This window comes from Bombus huntii, chromosome 12 (assembly GCF_024542735.1).
Source record: "Bombus huntii isolate Logan2020A chromosome 12, iyBomHunt1.1, whole genome shotgun sequence".
NCBI lineage: Eukaryota > Metazoa > Arthropoda > Insecta > Hymenoptera > Apidae > Bombus > Bombus huntii.
Window position 1 is genome coordinate 2003684 of NC_066249.1, and position 19729 is coordinate 2023412.

Genomic DNA, 19729 nt, shown 5'->3' on the forward strand with positions numbered 1-19729 from the left:
CTCGATGATCCCTAGTCCGTCCCTTTTAAAAATGAAAGGTAAAAAGCTTTGGTAATCTTTTTTACATAATAAACAGTATATTTATATAATATCGATATAGCACAGTTTCTAACGTACAGATAACGTAAAGTTAAATCCATACAAATTTTGATATTTTTATTGAAGTACTTTCGTTGCCCACCGATTTTCATAATTCGTATATACACAGATACATATTTAGACGTTAATAAATAATAAATAGTAATGTCGTATATGGGAACACTATATGGTAGATTTATATATAAAACTTTGTGACTATGATTAAGAGTTCCTTCTTATATACAGAAAACAATTTCGACAGTTCGACTATGTTCCGGCGACGTGTATTTACAAATTGATCGTAGAATATTACGAACGCGTAAAATTTAGCTGGTCGTTTCGTAGTTTCCAAAATGTTTGCTATTTAGAAAGTTACGTTCAAATTGCTCGTATATTTCGAAAGGACCACGCAAAAAATATTTTCTTTGGCTAATCACGGGTTCATATCATTTGGCACACACAATCACATCGACATTTCCTGTCGCGAATGCAATTGCTCTTGTAAATCGATCGATCGTTGAGCCTGTATTGTTTCATACAATTAATCGACTCTTTCGTTGAACGGCGTTGAAACATTCTTACGTTGAGCAAGGATGCTAACTTGTTCTACTTCTTCTAGCTTCTCGATAAAATTCTGTTTCTCGGAAATAATTTCTATCGCACTCTATAAAAAAGAAGACCAAGTTATCTGGATTTTTTACATCCTTTATCTAGACGCTTTGCATGTAATATGTTAATTTAATTTGATCCCTAAGTGAACATTCAACTTCTCTTTCGGTTTCCTTTTTAAGACTTCGGGCCCAATTTTACATAAACTTGCTTTAACTCTTTCTCTGCATCTGTTCCCAAAATATTATATTCGACTTTAATTTTCCAGGTAGAATTACGTTCGTGTCGTTGGACACGTCGCTCTTCCCTTGCACTACTTCCGTTTGGCTTTCCGTTATATTAGGTTGCTCCATAACGACGTGACTAGCCGGAGGTGAAGTCACTTTGTTCGGAATTTGCCTCAGGCCTTCTCGAAATTGTTTCGAAAGCGATCTGGCAGTCAGACTGTGCATCTGTCTTGGCGTTTCAACTATTTGGATCTCTGGTGTTGACGATCTCTCCTTATTCGCGTTGCTCGATTTAGTTATCTAAATAGAATAGATAAGAAACAGTGAAAATCATTTCTGATTACTTCATTGACTTCTATACGATCTCTTGTAACTGGTTGTGAAAAGTGTTTGCAATAATTTGTGATCATATATCGCAACTAAAGTCTCCTTTAAATATATTTGTATAAATGAGGATGCACCGTAAATTTATATTTTTATGAACATAATTAAAGAAATGGAACCTTGAAAAATTTGTCCCTCTAAATATCATGACGTGTACCTACTATTATACTCTGTATACTTTATATATTTTTGCGTATTCTCGTCTCCTAATTTTGTATAAATCCATAATATCTTTAGTCTACATATATCATAAACAATGCATCGCTGAAAATGAAGCGCCCTATATTAAAATTAGATAATTAGAATACTATAAAAAGAAAGATCTGAAGCTTCATATCTTTAAAGCTATTCAACGTATATAATGTCTTACTTATATCAGAAATCTACATGCTACCAGTATCTTGCAAAATTACAGTCAAGGTCGACCAATTGGTATCTTTCTTTTATTAGACTTCTTTTTGTAACACTCTGCATATCGATCATTCAAGAATACATTCTTACCTTCGAAATAGGTCCAGGAACGGGTTCGGTCTGTTTGCTAAACGCTTCAGCGAGCCTCCTGACCGATGGCATCGGCAGCACCTTATTATCAAATTCCTCTTCGCTCAGACTTTTCTTCTTGAGGTCATTCATCGATTGGTGACTCTGTTCCCTCTCAAAGGAATTATCCGTTTCATTTTCCGAATCGTCGACCGAAGAATCGTTACTCTTAATGTTATACTTCTCCAAACTATAATTATTCGCGATGTTTCTCACCGATCCTTTTTTAACCATTCCAAATTCGTTGTACGAATTCTGATTATAGCTTTCTACCTCCTCATCTTCTTGGCTATTCGGATTCGAATAGAATTTGGCGATGTTCGGCACCGATTTCGCTGACTTTAATCCAAAATCGTTGTAACTCTCGTTCTCATACTTGTTCAAGGTTTCCGTGCTCTGTGTCAAGTTGTTATCGCCAGAAGCACGGTTGCTTTCGATCACATCGCCACGGTCATTCTCATAATCGTTTCTCCGTGTTAAGTTCGATTTGTTCGACGTTCTGGTTAACCTTGGCTTGAATTCGTCATTACCTATGCTATTCAATTGAATCGTCGATTGTGTTCGTCGAATTCCATTATCGTAACCAAAAGACTTAAGATCCAATTTATTGACCACTCTAGGCGTGGAAGTTTTAGCCGTTTTATTAGAGAATTCATTTTCGAATCCATAAGCCTTCAAGTCGATCCTCTTGATCTTGCGTGGATTTTCATCGGAGTTGGACTTTTTCGTTTCTATAACGGCGTTCTCATAATTTTCCTGATTATTCAGTTTCGCGTTGATTTCATTCTTGCTATTTTTCCTCTCGTTTTCCAGAATTTCTTCCATTCGTTGGTCTTCCCACGACATCTGCGACTCGATTTTCGAGAACCTGTCTTTGTCTCTCTCCGCCTCGTCTGAAGAGTCATTTTGTCGAACAGGTTGTTGATATTTGCCCTCCACGTTGTTATTCTGCCATTTCGCCACCTTGGATTTCACGTCGTTGCTTCGATTCAGGATCGTCTCCGTTTCTCTGTATTGTATTTCCTCCTGAAACAGAAAATGGCTCAGTTGAATTAAACCATCCAATATCGGGCGCGCGTTTTAGTTCACAAAATGTTTCGATGTGGCTTTTGCAGCTGTTAGTAACGTTTTTACACCTAAAATTAGTTTAATGTAAGCTTCGCGTATGTACGTATATAGCCATGCATATTACACCCAATAAATCTTATCGAGAAAATTAGAAGTTGTTAGTTGTGATCAAACACCTTATAACGGAGAATGGCACCAAAGATTTTTACGTAGCATTCATTTTTCTTTTTTTTTTTCGGTTCAATGATTTCTGATAAAAGCTTCTATCGATCATAGAGCATGCAGACCTTTATCGTTTGTTAGTCGACATGCATTGAATTGGAAATGCATGTAAACGGTACTTACCGATCGGAAAAGGCATTTTTCGCAGCGATCATGCATGTGCAATGTGCATAGAACGACTTCGTATTAACAGAATGTTCTCGGTCACATGTTTTATTATTTTTATTATTTTTAAGCCGCCTCTTTTACGATCTACGTGTACTATATACAAGAAAGAACGATTGTTTTGTATTATACAAGGCTGATACATTACTGCGTGCGATCTACAAGGAAGAGTCAGGAAAATTTTATTTACAGTTTGCTTACAGAGCATACTAATTTTTCTGTTATACCACAATTGAAACTAATAAAGATGGTATTTAAGTAGTCATAGAATCTTCGAATTTGCTACGCGAGGATTAATCGTAGGGACAAATACCTACACCGTTATAGTGTCATGCACACTTCAAGTAAAGTCACATGTCTCGTTATTCGTTACGCTCATTAGAAACAATATATTTATAGCAGTTATAATATACACTCTTTTGTACAATAAACTTCTTCTTTATAATCTATCGGTGAAAAATAGAATTCGCATCTTTGATACGTTTTGGACACTTTTCGAGGAACTTTTAGTTGACAATATGGCACTATATACGATAAAATAAAAAAAGGCATTTCTTTAAAAAAAAAGAAGTATTAACTTCTATACGCGTGAAACAGTTTAAATTCCCCAACGGGAGCCAATTTAAGTAACTATTTTCACCATATCGTCAGATCGGTCAAACACCTCACACCAGTCTTTTTTTGGTTGTTCGATTCGGAACTTTTGCTCTTCTTTTTCTTCCCTTTGCTTCGAAGATCTTTTAAAGTTTCGAAAGTTTTTTCGACCATCTCCGGCACGATAGGTGGCTCCAACTTCAAACTTTCGCTATCGTCCGACAATCGTTTCTGCGATCGAACTCTTCTCAAACTATCGTTGAACACCTTCCTCCTGGACGTATTGAAAAAGTAATTGGAATCGTTATCCGGATTCGGTCGTAATTTTATTTTCTTGGGCGTGTCCCTTAGACATTTTCGCATTATCAGTTTGTCAGGCGATTGAACATCTTCGTCTTGCCAGGATTCGTCCGAGGACGATCTATACGACGAAAACACCGTCTTAACTCGTCTCTTGTAGAACTTGTTATTGCGCTTTCTCTTCGTATTTATATTAAGGTACTTCATCGTATCTCTCTCCTCGGGACTGTCACTTTCGTAATCGCTCTGTCTATCAGACTCCTGATCGATTTTTTCGTTCGACGCATTATTTATTCCATTTATGCGCTGTAAGGCAGAATCGCTTTGAGACGACCTCATTCCTTTGGTATTTTTACAATTCCTTATACACGATCTTAATATCATTTTTCTATACATGGGAATTCCTTTACCGTCGATCTTCTTGCCCTTCTTTATACCGCCAAACGTCTGAAACTTGAATTTACTGAAATCCGTGATATCGAAGGGCTCGTCGTCACGTGTCTCCATTTTCAAGTTATCCTCCGCGTCAGAATCTTCCACGCTTTTATCAAGAGAGTTCTTTATTCCTCCGAATGTGTGATACTTGTAGCCATTAAGGTTCCAGTACCTCCTTCCATTGAACGACAGAATCTGATCGTTTCTCGTATGATCCTGATTGTCATTGATCCATAGTCTCCAAAACTCCTCACTTTGCTTCTTATTATCCTCCATGGGGTTCATATCGACCGAGAACATTCCTGAGTCATCTGACTTCAGGATACTTTTCTCGGGTTCGTAGAGCGGATTATAAGCGACTTTTTGCGAAAAGTCACTCGACATAAGTTTTAAAATATCATTGTCAGTGCCAAGAGATTTAGCATCTTGCCCATCGATATCAAAATATTTAGTTTCCTTCTCTACGATCGCTTCGTACTTGTCAATATGTTCTTTATTCTTTGTCATATTTTTCGAATATCCTATACCGTTTGGAACATCGTTTCCCGTAGAGTTTTCGTTAGAGCCGTTGATTTTTTCGTGATCACGATCAGTTGGTTCTGTTGATACATCGAGTTCCAAACGTAGAAGAGGGTTGATGGCAAATTGCGGACTGGAGTACGGATCGCGATAGGTCCATCTAGAAAGGCTGCCACGCAGGGAAGCCTCCTCGAACTTTTCGAGCTGGAAACTCACCTGTTGATCCTGGTCCGCCATTCCGTTGGAACTTGATCGTTGAGACAACGAGCTGCTCGGTCTGCTCGAGGTCGACGCCGTCGATCTTCTCCCTTTCTCGTTACCCGACGCTCTTGAATCGTTGATGTAATAGTCCCTGCCGAACCTACGCATTCCAGGCATTTATATAATTAGCTAGTTCATTAACCATTTTTTGATGGGTTAAAAATTGTTAAATCCCGATAATTCTGTCAAGATTATTGATTTCATGCAGGAAGATCCCTCCTAAAGGATTCTTTTTTCTTTGAACTACGAGTATGTATTTGCGTGTTTTAGAAATTTTGTACATCGGATAAAGCTTCTTTGTGCGATGGATTGCCCGATATATGATCTCTATTTATCATAGATTTCTTTATTCGTATTTTATTTGCGAAACAAAATATTTGTAGTTTCTGGAAATTTCACATACAGAACAAAGCTTTGAATTCCTATTGCATTCATATGTTATGCTATTATATACGGCGTTTATCTATTACAGACAGTTATTATTGAAAGGTTAAGTTAGTTTCTAATTTTCGATGAAAGATGAAAATTTAGATATCTGTAGATCTTTTTCACATAATTTCGAATATCACCTTTTGATATCCGGTTCATGGGGCGCCAGCACGACATCCATATCCGCACCGTTGCTCTTTGGCAATTCGGTGTGAATTCTGAAGGAAAATATTACCCGTAGAATATTAGTCTTATTAAATTCGCATATGAAGATAAGATTATTATAAATCTTACCCAGGGATGTCTGACGATCTTCTAGAGTACTGCCTCTCCAAAAGCCTCTTTTGAATGTTTTCCTGGCTATAGGGGTTGTTCTCGATAGGTGGTGCATTTTCCCACTTCTTGTGCTCGCGTTCAGCAATTGTACCTATTTTTTTTATCGCAAACAAGTAACATTTGAAACAACGTCTTTAATTATACCGACAGATACATTGACTCTGAATTTCTAAAAAATTACGACGAGGATTGAGATTGTAAAAAAAATAAAACTGTTAAAAATTGATCACCTGGTCTCGGAGGAGTACCTAGCCGACCCTCTTCCTCCGCATCCTTGTTCTGCAGGGACAGATGCGAAGCCGATTCGGCTTTGGCAAACGCCACAGCCTGTCGGCACTTACTGCACAGTGGAATATTGAAAGATTGTTATAGTATCATCGGTAAGAAGAAAGTTCTTTACGGCGCTCCGCAGACCGTTGAACGGTGACGTTACGAAACGAACCTAGTTTCGATACTTTCGACGCGAGACAATCGAGAAATCTCGAATTTTACTCTTTTATATTCCGTTAAAAATTTCTTTTTCGTTCATTTACAAGAAAAGATAATTTTGTCAAAAGTTATAATGTTCATTTTAAGCTCGGTGAATATATTTTAAAGCCTCTCGAAGGCTATCATAAGTGAAAGTTCATAAGTGAAATTAATAAAGATAAACGAGCTGAGTTAAATGTTTTATCGTCATTCAATACTAGATGAAGAGTCGTAGTGGTTACAAATGATAATACTGGTGTTGATATTACCTTTCGTCATCCTCTATCGAGGCATTCGTTAATGGCGAAGACTCGAATGATTCGGACTTCGTCAAGCTATCCAAATGTCTCTGAGTCGCGATATCGTAATGTTCGGTGTATTCGCTTTCCTGTTGAATATCTTCGGCTAATGTTCACGAACAAAAGTGAAATGAGTGGCAATCATAAGCTCATAAACTCTTACAACAGGTGACTACGTTGCTAAAATATTTACCATGAAAGTCGACTTTTTGCTGAGCAAACATCGTTTCCTCGTCTTCGAATGCTTCCACACTGTCGTCATTGACGGCCATCAGTTTTTTCTTCGCGCATTCCAAGGAATTCAGAACGATCTTCTCCTGCGAGATGTACGTTTTCTCGCTGTGAGGATTTCCCAGACTAATTTCCATGGAAATCCTCGTCGGCGTGGGTGTCGGTGTCTTTGGCACGTTTAGCTCGCTTTCATCGGGCAGAATAACCGTCAAAGGCTTCGAATTAACAGAATTCGATAGATTATCCGATTCACTTTTCTTCGCCGATCGATCTACTTTAATGAAATCGTCCCCGTTGATTAAATTTCTTATTTTATCCTCTTCGGATACCTCGTTCGTTTTCTGTCGCTCCATTCCTACCTTCTTCAAGCCGTTGCTAATTACATTTATTGATTCTGAAACAGGTTTCTCATCCTCAGTTTCGACTCTCTCCAATTTTCTTTTCACTTCCTTCTCCTTAATCTCTTTGGCTTTCACTTCTTCGTTTCCCTTTACACTTTGTTTATAATCTTCTTCTTTTTCCCTCTGTTTCTCTGCTTTCCTTTGGTCTTTCACGCGTCTACAGTCAGTCTTTTCCTCGTCAGATACGTATACGTATCCGCCATTGGAAAATGAATTCGTATCATCCACCTTCAACGAAAAGTCGTCTGACGAATTCAAGTAGTCCAGACCATTCTCGAACTCCTTTTTCTTCGGAGATCGTGGCACGACACTGCTTATGGCTTCCATTAATTCTTTTTCTATCTCTTCGTCTGACTGTGCCGATGAACACTCGGACAAATCGGATGTGTCTTCCGCGTCCTTGTCACCGATTAAAGCCTTGAAATCGGCGCTAGGATTAGGCACCAACATGGCCACAGGGTCAGCCTGGCTTTGAACTCTCTTCTTTTGGAACAGCCAATTCTCTTCCCACGATTCGATCGGAGAAACTAAACCTATGTGCGTGGTCGTCGTATCTGGATCGTCTTGACTGTCCTCCGATTCTTGACAAGCTATGGTAATAAAAATTAGGTAATTAGAAAATAATAACAATGGGACTAATGTTGGATTTCAGGTTCCATCAAGCGTAGAATAAAATAATATAAAGAATAATTCTAGATACTGCTCGCTACAACATTTCTTTTCGCACAAGACCTCTCGTCTTCTACTTATTACCACGTTTTTTAACGATTGTTGTCTTCTTACGTTGCACCACACATTCTAGTCCACTCGTGCTTTCTCCGAATTGCTGCTCACTCGCTATCGGTCTAACGCGAACAATTCGCTTGTTCCTCAGTTACTCGTCTTTCACACGTATTTTCACTGCCGCCACAAATTTTAAATTACAATAAATTACAATAAATTGTAGTTCGATTTTAACATATAACACGATTTGAATAACCACTGGCAACGTCCTAATACAACTGATCGGAATATCCAACGACAAACTCAATTGTGTTATACCGCTTTTACACCATCAGCAGAAATATTACACACGCAAATGTCATTGTTATCTGTGTGTATCAAATTCCTAAAGGTGAACGACCATAAGAATAAAAATTTCAATAAAACATAAGCAATGGAATTGGATGAACGACACGTGGATAAGCAGCACTTACGATCGATAATGTCCATTCCAAGTTCAGGAAACGGAACTCGATGGGCGTTTTTAATGGGCAAGACGTCGTGTTCCCTATGATCCTCGTCGGACGCATAAGTTGTCGTCACTTCCTCAATTCTTTCCTCTATCTGAAACGATCAAACACACGTGTCATTAATAAATCGTAGGAAACGACCTCGATAAAGTCTGTTTATAGCTTTTCGTGTTTTGTTTATTTCATTTTTTTTCTCTTATTGGTTGGGACCGGCGTGCGTATTTCAAAGTGGGACAACGGTTCCACTTCCGTTGCTTATCATTCGCGAGTAACACGCTTATCGACCGAGAATCACCCAAGAACCTACAAACCTAGTCGCGAAATTACACGAAACGGTTCATTTTTCCAATCGTAATTTTTCATATCATGTGCTAGATCTAAAATTCAGACATATCCTCGTTACTTGGCTCTCATGGTTATTTATGCTGCTGTGATTGTTTTCAAATCGAGTTCGTTAATCTGTGGTTCAAAGTTTCGATATTTAAATTATTTATTTATTTATTTAAACTACGTTCGTTGGACAAGAGAAATAGATATAGGCTTCACATTAAACAATGCAAAAGTTACTACAAATATTGGTCGACTATGAATTTATAGCATTTGGCTTGTTTAAAAAGGTGATTTAAAAAGTTTGATTTTGAGTTGGGCTATGCTGACTTATTCAAATTACTGGAAAGTTTTCATATTGGCCATGTTACTCCAATGAGCTTTTCCTATCGTTTCGAAATCAAGATACTCAATACAAGTCGAAGGACTCAGTAGGGGTCGTATCTACATATTTCCTCGGAAGAGTTCTCGTTTCTTTCGCAAATTCTTCGACGTTCCGTCAAGGTCATAAGCGACGTTCGCCATAAAAGGATCGCTTACCGTGAGAGATAATGGCTCCGGTTGGTTTCTAACGCGTCTCGAGCAAGACGCACTGCAGTCACTGCTACAATCATCCTGAGACAGTGGTTCCAGGCTGCTACAGCCTTCTTCTACACCTTCGTCGAGACCTGCCTCATTTTCGCCTGAAATACGAAGAAGCATTCTCTTTTGAATTGCTTCCATCCTCTTTCCTACATTTTCTTTGCTTAATCATTTAACATTAGAACTGCCGACTCGTGTTGTACATCTAATATACCATATACATGGATGATTATAATTAATCATGCCACATCTCAATCTCAATAGTGACATACTCCATTATTATGTTTCTATATCATTAAATGTTAGCATTAATTTTATGAAAACCACATCTTCCTGTATACTAATTGCACAAAAAAACAACCCGAAATCCATCGTTTGTGTTTAATTATTTCTTCTATTCTTATTTATTCTTTTCATACAAGATCAAAGGAACGTACTTAACGCACACTTAGCGGACACTGGTTTTCCTGGGAGAACGTTGCTATTGCCGTCCACCTGTTCCTTTTGGAATTTCTCGATGACCTAGAAAATCCAACGTTCGCTCATCGATTTATCCTCTCTCGCTCGATCCACGAGCGAATACCAGGAATTCCATGAACGGAGCCCAAACACCTCGAGGGAATGCCCCCTCGAGAGAGATCAGACTCCGAGAAATGAATATTTGTAACCTTGTTGAGTATCGCGGTGGCGAGTATATCCTCGTAACTGTCCTCCACGACGTTCCGTGCCTCTGGAACACTTCCGGACACACCGGAACCACCGAGGCCCGGCAACTTCCTCGCTTCTTCCACGGCACGCTCCACGATCTCGCGCAGCGCCGTGTGCGCCATCGTTGGCGAATCCGTGTTTGGTTTGTCTGCGAATTTTTGTGATATCGATTTTTGCGTTCTACGTTACAGTAGGGTTTATTTGTTAGCTGTTAAGTTTGTTGGTTGTGAATAAGTTTCCTGTGAAAGTGTTTGGGAATGTTTAAAGGGTTTTATGGCAGACGTTTCGTTTTCTTTCGGGTATTTAGATTCTTTGGGTCTTGATAGGTTTCTTGCGAAAGTTTTGGGCACATTTGGAAAATCTTATGGTAGATGTTGTATAGAGTTTCAATGTGACTTTGTAAGATTACGATAAGTTTATTTATGAAATATATGCATGCGTAATGTATTTATGACGTGTTTGGGGACATTTTGTGGTAGATGTTGCGTGGACTTTGTTCCAATGTAAAATTGTAAGATCCTGGTGGATCCTTCGTTTCGATAGGTACTAAAGATTTTTGCGAATATTTGAAGAAATTTGTGATGGATGTAGCACTGTGTTTATTCTAGTTCAAGTAAAGGTATTTGTCTCTGTGTGAAATTTTGCTTCTCGCTAGCTTCTCGGCATTTTTTTAAACGCGTGAAGATTGCCGTGGTAAAGGCGTCCTACTTTAAATTGAAATATTCCCGTTCGTGAAATTTCCGAATCTTCCCATGTTTACTTACGGCGTGACAAAGTGTTGGACGATAAAAATACTCGCGTCAATATGAACTCTTCAAAACTATCGAAGAAGTCATTCAACTTAAAATTACCATTTCAATATCTGTCATCGCCAAAAGAATTCCTGACAGAAACAAATTCTTGAAAATCGCCTATTCATCCCTCCACGCTCATCAATCCATTCTTCTAATAAACCTTAATATCCACTACGTTCGTACGCGAATGTGGAAAAATGTAGCAAGACGTGCGAATATTAGAGAAAACTGTGATTATAAATTATCATAATTTATGAACATTAGAAATCTCTGAAAATCGATTTGAGGAGAAACCTTATCGAAAAGGAAATAGATGACGCGAAAGGGTTAACGAGCAAGGCAGGACAAGAAAAGCGGTACGATGGCGTACTTTCATCGACGCGGTAGCTACGGTATTGGTAATGGATCGAGCGATGAACGTCTCGTTTGGCCGCGTACGAACGACAAGCCAAGGTAATTTCACCGGTTCCCGGCCTTGTCAGCTATTCCTCATTCTTCTTTTGCCTGTCCGCGTGCGCGCGACCGAGAGAAATTCGACGGGGACGACCTGCTGAACTCTTTTCGCGGGAAACTTCGAGCTGTGACAGCGGGGACGCGTTCACTCAGAGGCACAGAGGATCCATACTGCATCTGTTCAACCGGTTAGATAGTTGCAATTGGTCGAGTTAATGTCTTGTTCGCTCTATTAACAGATACACGAAAGTATTTCAACACTCAGCACAGAAAACTTTTACGCACATAATTGCGTGTGTTCTATGAAACACGCAGTTTAAAATCTCATTAGCACTGACACAACTATGATCATTATATTGCTAATAAATTTAGATCCTTGGTTCGAAGATGTACATAGAAATTGGAAGATACTTATTGCAAACATACATTTGGTAAAGAATTAGTATAATAAATAGCCATTTCTGTGAATTATACTTATACCAAATACCGTGTAATTTCTAATACATCTTCGGATTTCCTTGAAACTTGATCAATATCAGCATGGTAGTCGAGCCTCATAAAACTGCTAACGAAATTTCAAAATGTTTCACGTAATACCTTCAATACGTTAACAAAAGGTTCTTACAGGTATTCGAATACCTTCGTGAGCCTCTGTACAAGCTGAAGATAGAAGTTCGATCAAAGTTCTTCGAAACTATGAGGATTATGGGCGTTGAACAATCTTCCTTTAACTATTCACCTCTTTATACTTCGTTTAGCTTTATTTTACGTCTTCACACTTTCTAATTGTTTAGAGGACTGCTTCAAGTTCGTTTCAGTGATTCATCCACGCGATAATCTTGAAAGAAGCGTTTAATGGAGGATTAGTAATACGACAGGTTGTTCGTTGTTTCATGATTAATGCACGATTCTACTTGAGTTCCATTCGCGGTTTATTAACGGCGATTGAAGTCTAAATTTAGCGCTCAGGCTGATTTGCATCGGCCTGTACGAGCAGAAAGACTTTCCGCCAACTGTATTTCCCTGTATCAAACGCACAGATTCCGACGGTCGATGGGCTTTCTAACCCTGGTCTCTCGCTACAAGGTGAAGGTCGCCTACATTTATTTTCTGCCTACTTAACTATCACCGGTTCGTTCAACAATTTCCGCGGCTATTCATTAGCCTCACCATAGCGCGTGATCGCCTCTTAATTAATCGAATGCTACATTCTTCCCATTACTCGAGTATCATCCTGCAGTGAAATTCCATCGATAAATACACGTTCTTTCTCTGTTTTTCCTTTTTCCTCTCTTTATTTTATTTTTCTTGTTTCGTCGAACGAGTTATTCGAAAGCCACGCTGGATCGATTCTATAAATTAAAAGTAGACAGAAAAGACGATGTTGCAACTATTACAATTATACAGTTATCGTGACATCTTGCTGTAACGAATAAGCGTATGGATGCGAGTGTTTTGTTTCTTCACATATTAAGTATTAGCCGTGCGTTTACGTAACGCAATTAAGAAATTAATAAAAAGCTGAGTCGATCGGTTTGGCTTCTGAGAGGTTAAAGTGCAAACGTCATCGATGATGAAGACCATAAAAAGACCCGTCCCCCTGTCTATTACTTCTCCATCGATGATTTTTTCCTCCACGACCTTCGTAGCGCTTTTTCTTCACACTTTCAATCAATCCACTCGGTAATATTCATAAATTGACGCAAACGTAGTCCAGCCAGCGATAGAACTGCATATAAAAGAGCGCTGCCTTCGAAGGATGATCGTATCGATGATCGATTACGACCGTTCGCGTTTTTGCGAAACGCGCTGCCCATTATTCGTGGCGGTTCGCTTTGTTTTTCCGAACTTTCTAATGGGCGAGTCAGCGGGAGGGAATTTCGAAAGGGAACGAAATCGTTTCCACCCAGCTCGTAACGCTTCATTTCTGATTTGTGAAACGTCGAGCAAACGAAATCGCGCGACAATCGGCGAAATCGAGTCGCGATTCGAAAATGTGTACACCGCGAAACGCGTCTGACGCAACGAAATTATAGCGATTATCGACCTGGACGGGCGTAATCGCGGCGCAGAAAGGTTTCTCCCTGTGTCAAATTAACGTGCAACGCGATCGATCCAGGGAAATCGTGCCTCCTCCATGGTTGTTAATTTAATATTTCCCGAAACGACAGTATTCGTGCTTTGAGCTTCGTGACTTTGTCTCTGGACTTTGCTATTGACGGATTTAGATTATGAATTTAATACCATAAGCATGGTTTAGGAATTCTTCACGAAAATAGAACGAAACACGCGCTGATTATGATTATTTCGTTTAAGAGAGATTATCAAGTTTTCTACTTTAAGCTTAACTGATAAGATTACGATATAATAGAGTTGCCTATTGGTTGTACGAGAATAGCAATCGAAAGGTTTCTAGCAATCTAATATTTAAATTGTACTTGTTGGAAGAAAAATTGAGATTTCATAATCAATAGCGAAAGAAAATACAGGTTTCATATTCAAAAGTACGGCAGTTACTACGAATATTAATTGTATATAATACTACGTATGTAATTGTATATAATAATACTACGAATAAAAAAATAATTTGGCTTGATTAATAATCTCGTATTGGTTTCTTTAAATTACTGAAAAGCTGGGCTATCTACTTGTTGCAGCAATCCTTTCAATTTTGATATTCGTGTTTTATCAGTAAATTACGGATATTCCTGCAAGTTGACGATTTTATGTGAACAACAAAACGAAGAGATAGAACCTGAATAAAGATTCGTTTCGCTTGCTTAAATATTATAAATTACGTAATGAATATGTCGCTTTGAATATCTTCTTGAATATCGAACATTATATACCTACTCTTGAATATTATAATATGTGCATAAAAATTGTTTATATCTTTATGATTTACGTCAATGCATAAACACGCACATCTTTTTCATAACAGCGAGGAATCGGGGATTTGGAAGACTGGTTTCTTCGTTACTTTTCCATAATTACTTTCGAATTTAATCTTGAAGATGCGAGAAAAATATTCTTTACTATTCCATTATGAAATATTTTCCGACAGACGCGAACCAAGCAAGTTGCGAAGGATTTTTTAATTCTAAATCACGCTCGACCTCGTGATCTGTAGGTCGTTGAATAAACCTGAATCGTTGGAGATAAAAATATCGAAAGGGAGGGTAAAGAGGTTCGACGAGCAAGAGAAAATTATTCGAAATGGAAGAATCATACGATTCCTCTGGTGATACTATTCGTGATAATCTTGCGACCTTATTGAAGTCGAAAGACGTGTTATCGTGGCGGCAGCTCTGTCAGTTGTTCCTTTGAATCGATCGCAATCGAATAATCGAATCGGTGACAATAACGCACCGATTGTCACCAGCGAGAAATTGTATGGAATTTTTTTTCGTAAACTATATTATCTATGTGACAACTATGTGAGTACGCAGAATGCAGGTAGAACATTTATTTACAGAGAAGATATTTATCTCGGAGGAATTTACGAAGAAAGAACTACAACGATGAGAGTAGAACGAGAAGTCAGGAATGTTAAATAAATTCTTTCTATAAATTTTCCACAAACTCTGTTATTTACATGTACGGACATGACAGTGTAAATACACGTAATATAAATATAGAATTTCTGTAACGAGACGCGTATTTATTTAAAAGAAAGAATTACGACACTGAATGGAGAACGAATCATCAAGAAGGACACTAAATAAATTCTTTTATGTTATTTACGCTTACCAAGATGACAATACGGGCACACGCAACATAGATATAAAATCTATTTAAAAAGAGAAATTACAACAATGGGCTGCGCCGAGCCATCAAGAAGAACGAACGCCTGTTTCGAAATGTGTCGGAGGATGATTTTTCTCGGCTTCTCTTCATGTTTCCTTTACGAAACATCGTAAAATATTATTACAGAATGTCCTGCGAAATTGTCAAAGAGGAGAGGAGGCAGATCCTCTTCGTGACAGATTATTACGTGCAATCGAGGAACCGTGCCAGGGACACGCGAATAGTTGGTCGGTGACAATTTGCAATAACCGCGGCGAATCTGTGCCGATGATGCTGCTTTCACGAATGCAAACTGGATCGAAATTTTATAACCGCTCTACTTTGCATATCCTACGTTCTACAGATTGGAAAAGATTATATCAGTTGCATTCTATCGAAAGTTTCTCGACTTGTCCGTAACTCGATTCGTAATTACCGGCAAATAGACTGTGAATGTATATGCATTTATGGGAAATCGAAAAGCGATAAAATGCGTAGAATACATAACATGAAAAAATATATGAAACATCCATCTACATGATACTCGGTAGGCGAAACAAATGTTTGTTTTCAAGTTCTATCCTTTTAGAGGCCATAAAGATAGGAATTTGCATAAATATAAATTCAGGAACACGATTGGCAACTTTTTATGATGTTTAATAACTTTTCTTTCGAAACTATCATATATGTATAGAAATTGAAATTACACGTCTCACGTGAGTTCAACTTGTTATCGATAAATATCATTGGTATATCAAGTAAATGTTTGGTTTGAGAGAACTTAAGAATGGAGCGAAAAAAATCCCGAGGCATTTAATAACACTTTTCTATCGGTTAGAGAGTTGCGTATTGAAAGTGAAGAAGTAGATTTCACGTGAATTGAATCGCAACCTATTAACATACTCCCACTGCTTTCTTCTACTAATACCATCCTTTTACTAACTATTCAATTTCAAGTTAAGACAAAATTGGTAATATTTACCATTTCTTACGGTGAACAGCACGTAGATGAAATAGGCGACGATCAGGCCGCCGATCAGTGTCAGCATCTCCGCGGTGAGTTCCAGCAACATTTATCACGCGTTTCACATCGTATCTCTGACTGATAAGCTAGCAAACGATTTCCTCGCACTTTCGACGTAACGCTGTTTTATCATTACAGGTAGTACTCCGGTAACACTCGATATTCTGATTTCCACGTTTCATTCAATCTCTCTGACGTCCGATTTAAACGATCAATTTGTCCATTTGACAAATCACGATCTAGAAAAAAAATTCCAAAATTCAACGAACTCTTGCAAACTTTTATTTATTCCACGCACTGTAAGTACCGACGTGTCCGACGTTCTTTCGGCGTTGCCTTCTTTCTGTAGCACGCAATTTCTACGTAATTATGCGAGACACCCAGGTACACAGAAGACAAGATCTCGACGATCATCCGAGAGAGAACGCTTCCGTCGCGTTAGTCGAATATATTTCCTGGCAACTATAACTTTCTCGTTTTCTCATGATCGACTAATACCGGAAGACCACACGAGCTCCGTGCATCGCTGTTTACAACCGTTGGTGATTTCTCATTATTGAGGAAAAAATTACGCGCTGAATTCGGCTCACGAAGAACTCTCCATAATTCCAGCGCGATACGCTTTATTTTACTATTTCCTCGTGATAATCGCACTTTCGATCCGTCGAATCGATTACACGCTGCTTAAGTCGTTAAAAATAGCAGGTCGTTTCCTTCTTTCTCTTCGATGACGATAAATAAATTCTTCTCTCGCAATAAGTAAAGGAGAGCGTCTTGGAAAATGATTTGATACCATCGACAATTCGTGATTACAGACAACTGTACAGCTGTATACACATTTAATACGCGAATTGAGACGACGTTGCATGCGTGCGTCTGAACACATGCACGGCGCGAATATGATCGAACGACAGATATAACGAGAACCTTTAAACCCTCATTTGAATAGTTGTCCGACGACGATCCTCTGAACTTTGAAGTTTCTCGGTGGAGATGGTAATCTGTTTACGTGTCTATCGTCAGCAGGTTATCTCTGCTATCGTTACAATTGTCGTCATCGATAATTACATCGACTCTTGTTTTCGTTACACTACAACATTTTCGTTGAAAAAAAAAAAAAATCAAAAGACAGATCAACGTACGTAACACAGGAAACTAACGACACCACGTACGTGGCTTTCCGAAGATATTCGAACGAATGTGAATACTCTTTATCGGTTTATTATCTGTATTATGCGGAACGTTTTGGAATTTTATTAGCCTTGTTACGAGATACGATTGTTCTGATTATAGTCAAGATCTGGTCAAGATTCTGATCAAGATCATATATGTTCATTATTCACTGTATACGATGCTGTATATTGTTTTTTTAATATATTAAATAAATTTATATTAAAAATATTTTTATGAAAAAAATGTTAATATATCATGTCTGCAATAAATATCTTGTAATTTCGATATACATTTTAAAATTCGTTTGAAGTTACATCATTTTGATGATGACAGTCGTGTCTCATTAAAATACTAATGAAATTTCAAAATATTTTATATAATACATAGGATATGTACATAATCATTTTCTAAGGTAAAGTGTTTAAGCTGCAGTATATTTATTTGGAAAATATTTATTCACCTGTTTTATCAAGAACAGAGAGAAAAAGACGAAATTTATGTGCGTGTCGTGTTACGGTTAGTCGAATCGCACTAATCGCTGTTACCTTTTTGTAGCTGGTCGCGTGAAATACTGTCAGGGAGCATTTAATACTCGCAATCATCGTAATTACCACGGTGGTGATTGCGTAATGTCGTTTAGATATTTCTTTCTATTACCTTAATTTAGTTGCAGCTCCATGTGTTTCTTAATTTTAAGCGGATAAACTGGCAAAGACACAAGAAGGTATGGTAAGTTTTTTGAAAAATGAGAAGAAGATGATTATCGAAATCAAACATCCAGGATGCAAGCTGTGCAAAACTGCTCGTAATATTGTCTGAAAAATACTTCGAAGGCATTGCGGAGTGAGGATCGAACAGTTGACGCATGGCTTCGTTGTGTGTCTTATCGAAGCCAATTATCGTTTTTCCAACGCGTAGCGAACGCCGTCTATAGCAGGTAAAGATATTATTGCGAAGCAGTTATTAGTCTAGCGCTCGATTCGAAACTCGTACAATTTCTAAGGCTTCTTCAGAATCCTCGAAAACCTTAAAAATCTATGTTTTCCCACTGAAATGCCAACCACCAAAGTGTGACGAACAGAGTAAATTGCATTATCGGCTATTAATCAGTTCATTGAATTTCAAATACCTTAAAATACCATGGAGACGGTGTTAGCTTATCGGAAGTAGATCAAATTAAAAGGGAATGAGATAAGAGACCAGGAAGTTTATTCCTAAATATTTTTGCTCCGACATGGACTACTGCGTCCATCGAGACACATCCAAATCCTGGTTGAACAGAGATAAAAAGCCTGGTGTTTACATCACGAAGGAGGCTCCATTCACTCGCGAATGAGGTAATTAAAGGCCACCCGGAGAACGCGGCGAGATTAACGGAATTGATTCGTCGAATCGTGAGTCGCTTTTTCTCTCTTTGCATCTTCCGTCTTGCTATCTTATCTTTCAAGGGCGCAATTAACGAGCGCCTAGTTGGCCCAGGTAATTGCAATTATATACGCATCGTAATTAGAACAAACACTTCTTTACGCTCATTTTAACTGTCCTTCGCACTGGAAAATAATTTCCGTAACACCTTGACGATCGTCGACTTATCTTCTGTATACCTTTCGTTGGATCTACTATCTCTAATAATAGTAATCTAAAATTTATAAATATTCATATGCTTACGAGTATGTTATATTAAATGCAAAGATCACACGTCGTTGTTCGAAATTCACTTGGATCTCACTTTCACTTGCTGGCCGTTAGTGGCGGAATTTTCAAAGGGGTACGTTTGCTTGTTCGCCCGGTTGTCACGCGTTCATATCGTTTACGTGATATCGTAACATATTTTTAATTGAAACGGATGCTGGTTGATTAGAATACGACGCGGAAACACGAATCGGCCGATCGTCGAACCGGCGAATCGCGAGTCGCCGCTCTGTGTGTGTGTAATCGCAGGCCTGCGCTGCTCGCGACTGAGCCTTTGCCAAAGCGGCTTGATACGCGACCGACGTACCCCACATACGCCGCTCTGTACGGCTTCCTTTTAGTGGGGGATACTTTTGCGAGGGAACCTACATTTTCTAAAATCGACAGACGCC

The 19729-nt window shown here is 38.5% G+C and overlaps 1 protein-coding gene across 9 annotated transcripts in view; it reads right to left on the reverse strand.

Moving 5' to 3' along the window:
• Nucleotides 1-135: 135 nt before the first annotated feature.
• Nucleotides 136-19729, reverse strand: part of LOC126871999 (uncharacterized) — a 57496-nt gene continuing 37902 nt past the window's right edge. For 4 of the 9 annotated variants that reach the window (XM_050631436.1, XM_050631439.1, XM_050631437.1 and 1 more), the window contains 10 exons: nt 10376-10563; nt 10145-10229; nt 9666-9808; nt 8763-8892; nt 7128-8156; nt 6905-7040; nt 6398-6507; nt 6126-6258; nt 5972-6049; nt 3854-5502 (listed from right to left, as the gene is read on the reverse strand). In XM_050631436.1, the coding sequence (XP_050487393.1) occupies nt 3930-5502; nt 5972-6049; nt 6126-6258; nt 6398-6507; nt 6905-7040; nt 7128-8156; nt 8763-8892; nt 9666-9808; nt 10145-10229; nt 10376-10563 (3605 nt within the window). In that variant the 3' untranslated portion in view covers nt 3854-3929. Of the gene's footprint in view, nt 1215-1799; nt 2865-3853; nt 5503-5971; nt 6050-6125; nt 6259-6397; nt 6508-6904; nt 7041-7127; nt 8157-8762; nt 8893-9665; nt 9809-10144; nt 10230-10375; nt 10564-16430; nt 16816-19313; nt 19597-19729 lie in introns of those variants that run through there. The other 5 variants (XM_050631438.1, XM_050631441.1, XM_050631443.1 and 2 more) reach the window with 5 other exon arrangements.